The sequence below is a fragment of the Trachurus trachurus genome, assembly GCF_905171665.1.
Source record: "Trachurus trachurus genome assembly, chromosome: 6".
Taxonomy (NCBI): domain Eukaryota; kingdom Metazoa; phylum Chordata; class Actinopteri; order Carangiformes; family Carangidae; genus Trachurus; species Trachurus trachurus.
The window spans coordinates 36,088,618-36,103,866 of NC_139897.1; the positions used below are offsets into that span (position 1 = coordinate 36,088,618).

The following is a 15,249-nucleotide window of genomic DNA, read 5'->3' on the forward strand; positions in this document are numbered from 1 at the left end:
GACCTGAAGCTGCTTCATTAACCAGCTGGTAACTAAGGTACTAACATTAGAGTAGTTACTGAGGAACTAAAGTACACAACATTAGAGTAGTTATTGAGTAACTACTCTAATGTTGTGTACTTTAGTTCCTCAGTAACTACTCATTAGTTCTTGTACCATAAAGTGTTAGCAGTGGTTTTACCTGCAGCTGCTGGATGAAGAGGATAAAACTCCTCAGTCAGAGTAATATAGTAATGTAACTAATGAGTAAACACCTCAGAGTAATGTAACTAATGAGTGAACATGTGAACGTTGTTGTGAATGTTTCAGCTTCATCCTACAGAGAGAGTTTTAGTTTTAGTTTCATTCTCTCGGCCACTTGGAGATCATCTTCCATCTGTAGACGTCTGAAGGAGGAACATTCCTTTAATTTAACTTCTACTTTGATCTTTTTAACAGTTACAGCTAAAATGCAGTATTCAGTAGTAGTAGTAGTAGTGTTTGTAATAATGTTCACATGTAGTTTTCGTTCTGGACTCTGAGGGAAGAAGCTGTGACCTCAGGAGCAGAGGTCAGAGACAAACACAGTGACATCATCATGACACGTTAATACTTTATTATAGTAAATATAAATACTTTAATACTTGAATACTTATAGCTAGTAAAGGGTTAACACAGTGACAGTAAACTAACACACACACTGCTGGCGTCACGTCAGCGTCTCCAGGGAAACGGTCACCGGTGACGACTCCTTCACATCATCACCCTACAGAGATGACATCATCACCCTACAGAGATGACATCATCACCCTACAGAGATGACATCATCACCCTACAGAGATGACATCATCACCCTACAGCTTGCTCCTCTCCACCATGTTGTAACACATAGATATAGTAGCTATATATATCTATACATGTGACCCATCAGGACTCTTTACTCTGCTTCATATAGATCCAGTCTACACAGTTGTTTATATGACATCTTTTCATCTCCACAGCCACTCTCTTCTCTCCGTCTTCTGTCCTCTGCTGGTTTGGACAGAACTCCTCTCCTACCAGAACTGAATCATCAGCCAGAATAAATCATCTCGGGCTAAACGGCATCTGTATCTCTGTGATCTCATAAATATTAATCCAGTATTGCTGGACTTGATCACATGACCATAAAACATGAACTAGAACTGAACCGTCCTCAGATTTACATCTCTAACAGTCTGATGTGGGTAAAAGCTCTGATCTAAATCATCTGGAAGGAGTTCAATAAAAACCCAATAAAAACCCAATAAAAACCATGTATCATGTTGAACTGAATAAGACAAATTCTTTTTTAACTTTTTTACCACCCAAAGTGAGTTTCTTATGTGTGTTGTAAATACATGACTGTTGTGTGACGACGCTGTGAACAACTGAGAACTACAAAGATCAAATGCAGTAGAAATATGAAACATTATCAGTATTCAGTATCAGTTACTGCAGTAAATACACTAGTAAAGTGTAACTGTACTGTAGTTTCCACATGGCTGTACTAGTAGTGTGTAGTGATGATGGAGCGTTTTCAGGTAGTTTCACTAAGACCTGACACTAGAAAACACTAGAGAATAAACTCCTAATGAAAACATGACGAAGCCGTGTGCCTGTTGTAATAACTCAGTAGGGGAGAGTGGGGTAAGATGAGTCAGTGGGTAAGTTGACCCACCCCTTGTTTCTAGGAAACTATAGGAAAAAGTTAGCATGTGACCAAATATTATGGAGGCAGGCATCATTTCATGGAGTCTGTGAAGATCAGAACCACGTGAGTAAAGTGGTTTAACATTTATGACCAAACAATCATTTTTCACTCTCGAGAGTGAATTTTGTCGATCATAAGTTTCATGAGAATTGTGTTTAGACCAAAAGAGATGATTGCAAATGTGTTTTATACATGGGTTGTGGTATCTATGAGCTACAACATGAGGTAGTAAACTTAGCATGAAACTGCACCATTTTAGCTGTGAGAGCAATAAACCCAAGCTAAGGTAGCTGTGGGGTAAGTTGAGCCACCTATCCTATACACTTAGTGAATATATTTTGGCTGTATATGTCCAAATGATTAAATCAAGATTCTGTATGTTTGTGATTACAGTAAGTATGTTCCTATAAACAGGAAAAGTTGTTTATAGTGAGGCCAAACTTTACTTTCAAAGAAAAATCTCTGATTCTTCCCAAGATGCCACGTAATTACAAAACTCCCCAAATCTCAGTGAGTTGGTGGCTCAGCAGGAAGTCCCTGCAGTTTGTGTTCACCTGTAACCTGGACAGATGAAATATTAAGTAAAGGGGGAGGTAGGAGATGGATGGAAGGAAAGAAGGGGGGGTTGATCAATTTACCCCACTCCTATGGTCTTGTGACTCAACTAAGTTGAGTCACAAGACCACTTTTTTTTAACATGCTATATTTTAAAAACAGTTATATTTACACTCATTCTGTTAATTTGTAGGGATGCAAAACATCCTGAAATATATGCAGATGTGTTAGTTAGCAACAAAACTATAATTGTCTTGATGTAGTGATCCTGAATACAAAAAGTGGCTCAACTTACCCCACTCTCCCCTACTCATATAACACTGTTAATATCCATAACAGATACTTGTACACGTCTGCACGTCTTTACTGCAGTTCTCAGACTGGAAACCTGTAAACATCTGGGTATGGGTACTTTACTTTACTTTATTGCTGTATTACCAAATGACCACTAGATGGCGCTGGTTCAACACAAACTGTAACATACAGCAGCTAAGCAGTTCTACGTAGTATCAATACACTACAACTATCTTGTTCATAACGATGAGTCAGGACTTCTCATGTTTCACTGACATAAATACTTTAGTTGCTTTTGAGGTTTGAACTTTCCATTCTGAACAAGTTTCCACAGTTTGAACTCATTGTTCTGAGAAATGCAGCTGTTGTGCAAATGTTAATTAATAGTGATGTGAGGAAAACTGTAACATGTGCAGAATTATTAGGCAACTTCTTCTGGGTCAAAAAAGAGATTAAAAAGGTAAAATGCTGGAGAAGGAGTCAGAAACACAAATATCAGAAGAGACCTGGATAGAAATATGTGAGACACAAGCGACCGCTGCAAACTCAAGATCTTTAAGAGAGTTCAGCTGCAAGAATGTAGTGAGAGTTTTCATAACTCCTAAATGAACAGCACTACGAACCTCTGTGGCTACTAACCACTTTACTGTTTTTTAGGCCTGTCTGAAAATCCAGTTATTTTGGAAGGAGGTGTCAACGGAGATAAATAAAATAATAGGGGTGGATTTAGATTTTTCTTTTGTTATTTTATATCTCGGTAAAATTCCAAACACAGTCTTGCATAAGGACAGGTACTTGTTGAAGATTCTTCTGGCAAGTGGTAGGAATTAAAGTCATAACCAGAAAGTGGTTGCAACTAGATCCTCCAACACTGATCCAGTGGCACGGGATCATTCAAGAAGTTCACTGTATGGAGAGACTTACTTTTGTTTTAAGACTTCAGTTGGAGAAGTGTATGGAACGCTGGGAAAAATGGATCGAATATGCACCTTGAATAGTGTGACATTTGGCTATGATGTATGTGTATGTATGTATGTATGTGTGATATAATATTTTGATTTTAACTGGACCACCCATGATGATCTCATGTTCTTTGTTCATGTAGATTAATAAAAAGTTTTAAAAAAAAACTGTAAAATGCTGTCCAGAGGGAAGCAGCTACATTACTGGGCCATGATGAACGAAAAGTCAAACATTTTGTTGCCAATAGTCAACGTAGTGTAATGGAGGAATGAAGTAATAAATGTATGTCTTTGTGCTATGATTTTAATTAGAACATATAATTAAAATGATAGGGGTAGGATTAGATAAGTTTATACTTCTTCCTACTCCTTTTCACTCATGTAAACTGCTTATGAGATGTTACTTTTTTGTGTATAGCTACATTTTTGCTGTTCACTTATTTCCTTATTATTATATTATTATTTTATTTTTACATTGTTGTTTACATGATTGAAATAAAGATATCAATCAATCAACCTTTAATTATTTTCAAATCTTTATTAGTTATTTATTTGTGTCTTTTTTTCTCCACACATTTTTCTTGACCCTGTTTGATCGGTGAAGTTTCCAGGAAGTCGTTGTCACGCTGAAACATCAAGAATTATAATATAATAATAACACGCTGCTTCCATCTGAAAGACTCAGTAGAAACTCTGTGTTGCCTCATAATTATTAACACGTTCATAAAGAGGGTTGATCCACTGACACATCAACTCACCACGTTTAAATCCAACTAACATCCAAGTTCAGAGACTGAAGCTGGAAAACAATATGTAGAAAAATGATGACGAGGTCAGAAGACTCAGTCGTCTAATAACTGAACACAGAGAGAGGAAGATAGAAGAGGAGGAGGAGGAGGAGGAAGAGAGAGGAAAAAGAGGAAGAGGAGGAGGAGGAGAAGAGAGGAGGAGGAGGAGAGAGGAAGAGGAGAAGAGAGGAGGAGGAAGAGGAAGAGGAGGAGGAGGAGGAGGAGGAGGAGGAGAATAGTTTATAATAGTTTCTGAAGGATCCCCGTTAGCTGGTACCTTAGTAGCCAGCTCGTCTTCCTAAAGACTAAATATACAAATATACACAACATATCATACATTTACATTTACAGTCAGTCACAACAACCTCAATGTTACAAAGTTAAAACTAACTTCAACAGAGTTCTTCTTAGATAACAAAGTGGAACCACTCGTACTCGTAAACTGTTTCCTTTCAACACAACAGAGGTGGTGAGGTAGATTCTTCCACAGAGTTGTTGCTCTAGACCAGGGGTGTCAAACTCATTTTAGTTCAGGGGCCACATTCAGCGCAATTTGATCTCAAGTGGGCCAGACCAGGTAAAATAAGAGCATAATAACCTGTAAATAACAAGAACTCTAAACTTTTCTTTTTGTTCTAGTGCAAACAAGTACATTATTAAGATATTTACAGTATATTATTTATCCTTTGACAAAACATATTATGAAGAAACAAATTTCCTGAGAAAAACATGTGCAGTTTCAGCGATATTATGCCTCTTCTGTCTTTGATATGATTTTCATACTTGGCAAATTCATCCCGCGGGCCGGATTGGACCCTCTGGCGGGCCGGTTTTGGCCCACGGGCCGCATGTTTGACACCCCTGCTCTAGAGATAAAAGATGGTGATGAGGCCTTAGAGGCTTCCAGCTGACTGAACCACTGACCAGCTGAACCACTGACCAGCTGACCAGCTGAACCACTGACCAGCTGACCAGCTGAACCACTGACCAGCTGAACCACTGACCAGCTGACCAGCTGAACCACTGACCAGCTGAACCACTGACCAGCTGAACCACTGACCAGCTGAACCACTGCTGGAGCCTCTATACTATTATATATATATACCTCTATACTAGTGCTGCAGCTGTTCACCGTGTTTCTAAAAACTATTAGAGTGAATAAAGAGTCTGATACTGATGAAGACTGAGACGTTGTTACTGCAGCTTGATGCTCGATGCTGTAACCTGTTATCATCATGTTAACCTGTTATCATCATGTTAACCTGTTATCATCATGTTAACCTGTTACCGTCATGTTAACCTGTTACCATCATGTTAACCTGTTACCGTCATGTTAACCTGTTATCATCATGTTAACCTGTTATCATCATGTTAACCTGTTATCATCATGTTAACCTGTTATCATCATGTTAACCTGTTAGCATCAGGTTAACCTGTTATCATCATGTTAACCTGTTATCATCATGTTAACCTGTTATCATCATGTTAACCTGTTATCATCAGGTTAACCTGTTATCATCAGGTTAACCTGTTATCATCAGGTTAACCTGTTATCATCATGTTAACCTGGTATCATCATGTTAACCTGGTATCATCATGTTAACCTGTTATCATCATGTTAACCTGTTAGCATCAGGTTAACCTGTTATCATCATGTTAACCTGTTAGCATCAGGTTAACCTGTTATCATCATGTTAACCTGTTATCATCATGTTAACCTGTTAGCATCAGGTTAACCTGTTATCATCATGTTAACCTGTTATCATCATGTTAACCTGTTAGCATCAGGTTAACCTGTTATCATCATGTTAACCTGTTATCATCATGTTAACCTGGTATCATCATGTTAACCTGTTATCATCATGTTAACCTGTTATCATCAGGTTAACCTGTTATCATCATGTTAACCTGTTTTCATCATGTTAACCTGGTATCATCATGTTAACCTGTTATCATCATGTTAACCTGGTATCATCAGGTTAACCTGTTATCATCATGTTAACCTGTTATCATCATGTTAACCTGTTATCATCATGTTAACCTGTTACCATCATGTTAACCTGTTACCATCATGTTAACCTGTTATCATCATGTTAACCTGTTACCATCATGTTAACCTGTTATCGTCATGTTAACCTGTTACCATCATGTTAACCTGTTATCATCATGTTAACCTGTTATCATCATGTTAACCTGTTATCTACCAGCAGCCATGAGAGGGAGTCACACAGTGGTTACATCAGGTAGAACAACTCAATACCACCGTGCTGCCTTATTATGGGCTGGGGAGAGGAGGAGGAGGAGGAGGAGGAGGAGAATGGACTAAAAGTGTAAAGGAGGAGCAAGAGGAGGGTTTTGTTGGGGGGGGGTTACTTCAGTTGGTCTGTGGTTGATGCAGGAACTTTAAATCTGTGTGTGTGTGTTCAAGCCTCCACATGTTCACAGTGATTTCCCACAACACACACACACACACACACACACACACACACACACACACACACACACACACACACACACACACACACACACACACACAACACACACACACACACACATTTACATTCACAGAGTCTTCAGATCTTCAGGTGGGGGGTCGAACACACACACACACACACAGCTGTGTTGTTGCAGGTGAGGTTTACCGTGGGGGGTTGAGGTGAGGAATGTCTTTGTCTGCAGCCTGAGGAGGGGAGAGGGGGGGGGGGGGGGGGGGGGTCAGACAGGAAGTCAGGGCTCCTTTCAAAATAAAAGCCTCAGGTTGACTGAAAAAAATGTTGGTTATATAAATGTATATAAATGTTTTATAAATGTTTTGTATTTATTCTGTCTTGTGTGTGTTGTGTGGTGTCACAGCGGGGAAGCAACGGGAATCTCGTTGAATTCTTTTTTCAATGACAATAAAGTCAATCTATCTCTCTCTCTCTCTCTCTCTCTATCTCTCTCTCTCTCTCTAAAATACGTAGTGATAGACCGTTTTATTTTGAAAGTCTCGGCCGTGAAGCTGCGGTGGAGCCGAGGAGGAGGAGGAGGAGGAGGAGGAGGAGCTGCAGGAGATCTGAGGGTCTGGGGTTCAGACTGACTCTGCAAACCGCTGAGTGGGTTTATGGTCTGTCGCTGCAGACCAGGACCAGGACCAGGACCAGAACCAGGACTAGAGGAACTAGAGGACTAGAAGATGCTGTCGCTCCAGCTCGCGGTGCTGCTCGGTGAGAAACTTTACAACTTGTTGAGTTGAGAGAAAGTTTAGATGTTTGATTGGCTCTGATTGATCTGTGATCGGACTTTTACTGTCGGATCAATGAAGGTTTCTGATCTGATCCATCGGTCCTGAACTGATCTGAGTTGCAGCGGGTCTTTGTGTTTCAGTCTGAGAAGTGAAGTTAGAAGTTTTAGTGAAGAATCTGTTTTCTCAGGTGCGTGGGACTGATCCACAGGTCCGGAGGTCCGGAGGTCCGGAGGTAGCTGCTGATAGAGGAAAGAGATAATGGGTTAGGGTTAGAATGACACTGAACAACTTGATCGATAGTTTATTGCAACGTTTCGCTCCAACAGAAACTTCATCAGGCAAAAAGAAGTTTAGAGTTTAACATCAGTTCAGTTCAGTTGATCCGTCTGATCGATATCTGATCGATATTCATCCCGCAGCGAGTCACGGACATTCATCAGTAATGCGAGAGGAGGGGGCGAGAGGGGGGGGGGGGGGGGGGGTCATTGATCATTGATCATCACTGATTTGATCAAAACCCTCAGAGAATCTGATATGACGTCACTCTGAGACGTTGATTGAATCATCTTGACTTGATAAAACCAGTTAAAGCTGCAGCTGAAGAACAGAAAGATAGATAGATAGATAGACAGATAGATAGATAGATAGATAGATAGATAGACAGACAGACAGACAGACAGACAGACAGACAGACAGACAGACAGATTATGTAATTATGATATTATAGTGATTATGTAATGAGGTTGTTATATTAAATATTCAGATGGATGCTGACAATTTTTATTTATGAATATCGTCGTCACTAATCAGAAATAAATTCTAGTTGTAATAATATAAAGAAATTCAGTTTTATGCAGTGACCTGGTCTCTCTACCCAGAATGCACTGGGGCAGCCAATCAGTGACCTGGTCTCTCTACCCAGAATGCACTTGGGCAGCCTCTGGCCCTTTGTCTTGTCTTTGTGTCTCATCCAGTGGAGCTTCACCTGTAATTGTCTCACACTGGTGGAGGAGACCTGTATTCATACTACTATACTGTACTGTAGGCTACTATACTATACTATACTATACTATACTATACTATACTATACTAGACAGCAAAGCGCAGTATGTGCAAAGACTACTGTACTCCCTACATCCTATTGTTCTTCTGTTCGGCCATTTTCTTCCGCCTTTTTACGGTCTTCTTCTAGTCCTTCATACTTTGTGCTATTTCAACAATTCATATATCAAAACGTGCAGCTTTTTCTGGACATTATCGGATGTATTCAAATTTTTCATACTGTTTATACTTTTTCAAATATTTAACTTTTTCTGATTTTTTTTCCCCCCCAACGAGCAGAGCTAGAGTGGTGACATCGTCAGCCAGAGTGGAGAGCGGCAAAAAAACGTTCTAGAGTTTTTCTGGCTAAACTGTCAGCACGGCCACAAATTAAACTCTAAACACATTATTTTCTCCAGTTTTGTAGCCACACTTGTCTTCTGGCTAAAATTCTGGTCAAAAATGCAAAGAGACTTAGATAATAATTTAAAATATTTTTTAAATGCAGCCAGGGAGCTCTCTGCTCTCATTCAGCCCAATGCATTTTTTTCACAGCAGCAGGAGAAGGAGCTCAACTTTGTAACTTGCTGTTAAGTGCTTTTTAATTCATTTTAATTCACCAAAAATAGTCACAGGTCACAAAAAAGTCCTCTTCTTACTTGGTGTGGCTAATTAATGCACTTTCCTTACTTTTTTTTTGAAGCAGAAGCCAGTGATCCTCTTATTAAAGGTTTTCTTTGCCCCTCACATACCGTCTCTGTCTGTAGCCTAGTGGTTAGCCCACTGGGCTGAAGACCTGAAGGTTACTGGTTCAAATCTTCCCTCAACAACAATTATAGTGAATTATTTTCCCAGTCGTCCTCTGTTGACTTCTGATAACTTGCTTCATGTTGAAACTGCTGCTCTCAGCCTGAAATTCACAGAAATTTTCATTGTAAGTCATCACATGATCAAACTTGATAATGCATACGCACCCCCACCTATTCTCTTTACCTCTTTCAATCTTGGTTTGTGTTAACATGTTTCTTGTTTATACCACTGCACTAAGATTGATTTGCACTGGAACTTTGAAAACCAAGAATGCAGCAGAGAAAAGCGCTTGAATGGTTTGTATCCATCATTTCTTGTCCTGCGCCTATGGGACTTCACTGGCAGAATTCACCTCCCCTCCCCCCGCCTTCAATTGGTTACAGGTCTTCGTTATCTCATTGATTATTTGCACCACATCATCACATTACCATGAATGACAACAGTCTTGGAAACAGTGTGCTCTCTGTGGCGAAGCGGCAGAGTAAAGGTTTAGTGAACATGAGATTATGGGTTCAATTCCTGCCTCAGTCATGTCATTGCTTGACTTTACTTGACTAATTCCAACTATTCAGCTGTCACTGGACAGTCTTTGATTCCTCACAGTTTAAAGCTGATAGTAACTCAGGTCCTTGGTGGCCATGTGGTTAGTGTGTTAGGTTACCACTCATTAAGTTGTGGGTTCATTTCCTTCCTTGGACATGTTTCTTGCATGTCATTCCGCATGTCTTTGTCAATTTATTCTGCTAATTCAGGGATGTACAGGGATTTCTTTTACCCTTCTCTCATTTAATGTAATTATGGTGAAGTGGTTAGATCACTGGGCTGAAGACCTGAAGGTTGCTGGTTCAAATCTTGCCTCAACAACAATTATAGTGAATTATTTTCCCAGTCGTCCTCTGTTGACTTCTGATAACTTGCTTCATGTTGAAACTGCTGCTCTCAGCCTGAAATTCACAGAAATTTTCATTGTAAGTCATTCAAGCTTGACTCTCAAGCTTTCTTGGTGTTGACACAGTGCGTTTCCAACAGGTGCAGCTTTGGGTTCATTAACTTCAGAGTGAGACAGAGTGCAGCTCATCAACAGACAACAGTCTTTGCAACTGTGTGTGCACTGTGGCCTAGAGGCAGAGTGAAAGTCTACTGACCATGAGGTTGTGGGTTCGATTCCTACCTCGGTCAAACATTTGTATGGTGATCACTGCTTGCACTATTTGCAAATTCTGCAACAGCGTTCAGCTGCTTTCAGTATTCACACGCATTTCCATCAGGAAATGCTACTTTATCTAGTTTACTCTATGATTCCATTGGAGTAAAACCAAGGTATCTGTAGCTAATACCAAGGCAAAGTGCAGTATCTGCCATAAAACGGTCAAAATTGGTCAGAAACATATAGACTGTAAAAAGAATGGACGTAGCACCCGTGACGTCACCCATTGGTTTGGGGGAGTCTGTTTTGTGCCGCTACTACGGGGGTTTGAACTGCGCCATGTTGGATTTGACGGTTGAGACCAAAAAACGTAATGGTACCAGGCTTTTAACATGTTTACTGAGGATGTAAAGTCGGCTATTTTAACATGGGGGTCTATGGGGAATGCTGCTTTCTGACACCAGCCCCCAGAGGAAGCCGGGGGGATTGCAGTTTTTTGAACCCGGAAGTGACTTCACTTCTCAGACCCACAACTGCCCCCTTGGTCAGGAAGACAAACTACAAAATACATTTAATCCAGTCCACCTTTATCTAATCAACTGTCCTCTCCCAGCTGTGCAGGTGTGTACCGGTGCTCAGGAGGGCGGGGCCTCGGTCGCCAGCGGCGACCTGCCTGAGCTCAGTGACGTGTGCACAGAGGGCAGCTGTTACCCGGCAACAGGAGACCTTCTGATTGGTCGAGCTCACCAGCTGTCGTCCACCTCCACCTGCGGTCAGAGCCGCCCCGAACCGTTCTGCATCGTCAGCCATCTGCAGGTAAGAACAGTTAGCTTAGCTTCAGGTTAGCTTCACGTTAGCTGCCCCGAACCGTTCTGCATCGTCAGCCATCTGCAGGTGGGGAAGAGATTTGTCTCCAGAGAAGGAAGCTGAGTCAATGTGTGTGTGTGTGTGTGTGTGTGTGTGTGTGTGTGTGTGTGTGTGTGTGTGTGTGTGTGTGTGTGTGTGTGTGTGTGTGTGTGTGTGTGTGTGAGAGAGCCACCTAACCCTATAAGGAAACATTGGAAGCAACACCAGACACATGTTTGTCCAGATGTTCCTGTGGAATAAACACAGAGCTCTAAAGGTCAAAGGTCACAGTCGCCTCTCACCCACTCACTGGAATATAAATATATATAAATATTATAAATATAAAGGTAACGGCCAGTAGCAGCAACTAGTGGAGGTTTTAAGTTACAGTTTTCATTATGAACAATGTTTATGTCATTTGGTTAGTTTGATCCCTAACCCTTCATACATCCAATAATACAACTGTGAATCTCCTTGGAAACGAGAGAAGGCCGGTTGGAGTTAAGAGTTAGTTGGTTTCCTCTCATCTCCACTGACCAACGGAGCAGAGGAATGTCAGGAATTCAGCTCAGCATTTAACCCTTCACTGCCCCCCCCCCCCACACAGAGACACACACACACACACACACACACACACACACACACACACACACACACACACACACACACACACACACACACACACAAAAAGAAAAGTAAATCCCCGTCAATAATCTGTTTTAAAAATGAACTAAACAAATATTTTAGTTCCTTATATTTACTGGCAGATGGAAATGAAAACATTAATGGTCTGATGGAAATTGCAATACGATGTAATTTGTTTATTTGTGAAGAGTCCCAATAAGTACAACGCCTTCAACTTGTGTTATATCTTTTATTTAATTTTTTAATTTTTTTTTTTCCACGCATTTAAAATAGCTGTTTATTATTCAGTGCCAAGCCTTGTAGATTAAATTTTCTATAAGAATAGTTATGTCTTTGGAAAAAAAGAATGCAACAGTTTCCCTGTTTGAGAATGAATGTGCATTTTGAAAACAATAAAGCTGCTGTAACGTCTCTATGTGACGACAGGAGGAGAAGAAGACACACACACACACACACACACACACACACACACACACACACACACACACACACACACACACACACACCTACACACACACACACACACACACACACACTCTAACATCTCTATCTGATCTTCCAGGAGGAGAAGAAGTGCTTCGTGTGCGACTCATTGGCGCCGTACGACACCGGGGCCAATCAGACGAGCGGCCACCGCGTGGAGAACGTCGTCACCACGTTCGCCCCGAACCGACTGAAGACCTGGTGGCAGTCGGAGAACGGTGAGCTGCTGCTCGTTGCTACGGTTACTAGGTCACAGCTGCTCGTTGTTATGGTTACTACTAGATCACAGCTGCTCGTTGTTATGGTTACTAGATCACAGCTGCCCGTTGCTACGGTTACTAGGGGTGGGAGAAAAAATCGATTCACATAAATATCGCGGTATCTTTTTTGACGATTTTCTTTTTTGAAAGATTTTTTTTTTTTTTTTTGAAAATGTTTTTAAATATTGTGAAATGTGCGTTTGTTCGCCTTTTTTTTGTTTCAACAATTTTTATTGAGTTTTTAACAGTGAATTAACAAACAGACACACAAACAATAATAATAATAATATATATATGAAAAATAAAGAATAAAAATATATAAAAATAAATAAAAAATGTATAAAAATAAAATAAAATAGAACTTAGGATATCTTGCATATGCACATACATATAGGCTACATATAAATAAAAAAAGAAATAAAAAGTTTACACAACAAAATAGTGGCTGCATTATACAAACAGTAATGAAACGCTTATGTTCATTTATAGGCTGCTACAGTATTTGTGTGCAGATAAATGTTAAAAATGCTAAAGACTAAAAATCATAGAGAGAATCGGCAATATCGTAGAATCACAATTTAAATCGAATCGCCATCCAAAACATCGTAGAAGAATCTAATCAGGAGAAAAGCGTAGCTATCGTCCCAGCCCTAATGGTTACTCTGGATCACAGCTGGTGGTTGTTATGGTTACTCTGGATCACAGCTGGTGGTTGCTACGGTTACTCTGGATCACAGCTGGTGGTTGCTACGGCTACGGGCTCAGCCTCTGGATCACAGCTGGAGCCACTCTGCTTTGTGTCTTCAGACGCTTCCTGTTTAACCAACAGCCCCCCTCATCCCTACCCCCCTTTAATTTAATTACCCCCACTGAGATGAAAGAGAAGAGAAGCTCCAGTGTCAATGGGGGAGGGGGAGGGGGGTAAACAGCCCCCGGGGGCAGGGAGGGGAGGAGGGTGAGTAGGGGGGCAAACAGGATGAATCCAGTGGAGGAAGTTTCCCAGCAGAAGGAAAAGAGTTAGAAGACGATCACTGCTGCAAAGGCACAGACTCTGTGGACAGTATAGAGACAGTATAGATAGAATATAGAGACATGGCAGTTTTATCTGTATAGCCCGTTGTTACCACCAGTTTGTCTCAAAGGGCTTTACATCCCATCATAACAACATCCTCTGTCCTTAGACCCTCACATCCACTGAGGAAAAACTCCATGGAAAACCCTTTTAACAGGGAAAAAGACTCTGTGGACAGTATAGAGATACTGTCCACCACTTTCCGTCGCCATGACGCTCCATCCCACCGTTCCTGTATTGTTGACAGCATAGACTGGTTGATAGACATCGGCCCTGATGACTTTATTTATAATCATCACCTCATTTTAATGAGAACAATACGGACGAGGTTTTAGCTTCATGTCACATTTTCACGTCACTACATCACCGTTGTGACTTCTCTGATGTTTATGAAGTCTATAAAACCAATTGTTGAACAAACATTTTAGATTAGCTGGGCTAACCGTTAGCTGTTAGCCGTTAGCAGTGTCAATAAACAATAACTCAATAAACGGCCCATGAAAACAATATATTTTCCAGTGGATATCCTAGTTCCAACATGACTGAGCTAACTGGAGTAGTTTCATGTCGTGTCCCACAACGGGAGGGTTTTAACAGCTGACGTCCTGGTGTTAGCTTAGCTGCTGCTGTTAGCTGTCAGCAGCAGCAAAGCTAACAACTACGACAACCATGACTAATTACAAAAACGTGCACACAGAAATAGTAATGTTTGTTCAATAATTCGTTTTATAGACTTAACAAACATCAGATTTAGTCAAAACGGTTTTGGCAGCCCGGAGCCCCCACATTTGGTACCTACACCGGTGGCTAACGCTACCAGTTAGCCGCTAACGCTACCAGTTAGCCGCTCGCTAGAACTGGTGGCTAACGCTACCAGTTAGCCGCTCGTTAGGACCGGTGGCTAACGCTACCAGTTAGCCGCTAACGCTACCAGTTAGCCGCTCGCTAGGACCGGTGGCTAACGCTACCACTTAGCCGCTAACGCTACCAGTTAGCCGCTCGCTAGAACGCTACTAAAACCCACTTCCGTTGTGGTGTGACGCAATGGATCATGGGAAAATAAAGTGGTGGATAGAGACACTATAGAGTCAGTCATGCACGGCGGCTGCTGATTGGCTGGTTCCCGGTTGGAGGCGGAGCTTAGTGACTGATCCTCTGCTCTTGTGTTGCAGGTCTGGAGAACGTCACGGTGCAGCTGAACCTGGAGGCGGAGTTTCACTTCACTCACCTCATCATGACCTTTAAGGTGAGTGCTGCTCGCCACAAGGCATTCTGGGTAATACTGACCTTTAAGGTGAGTCCCCGCCACAAGGCATTCTGGGTAATACTCACCTCATCATGACCTTTAAGGTGAGTGCTGCTCGCCACAAGGCATTCTGGGTAAAACCTCATCATGACCTTTAAGGTGA

At 41.2% G+C, this 15,249-nt stretch overlaps 1 protein-coding gene across 1 annotated transcript in view; it reads left to right on the forward strand.

The window, feature by feature from the left end:
• Nucleotides 1-7,485: 7,485 nt before the first annotated feature.
• Nucleotides 7,486-15,249, forward strand: part of lamb1a (laminin, beta 1a) — a gene marked incomplete at its 5' end in the record, with an annotated part of 39,020 nt that continues 31,256 nt past the window's right edge. Inside the window, 4 exons of the mRNA XM_083974449.1 lie at nucleotides 7,486-7,516; nucleotides 11,148-11,350; nucleotides 12,588-12,726; nucleotides 15,013-15,086. Coding sequence (XP_083830575.1) covers nucleotides 7,486-7,516; nucleotides 11,148-11,350; nucleotides 12,588-12,726; nucleotides 15,013-15,086 — 447 coding nt within the window. The remainder of the gene's footprint in view (nucleotides 7,517-11,147; nucleotides 11,351-12,587; nucleotides 12,727-15,012; nucleotides 15,087-15,249) is intronic.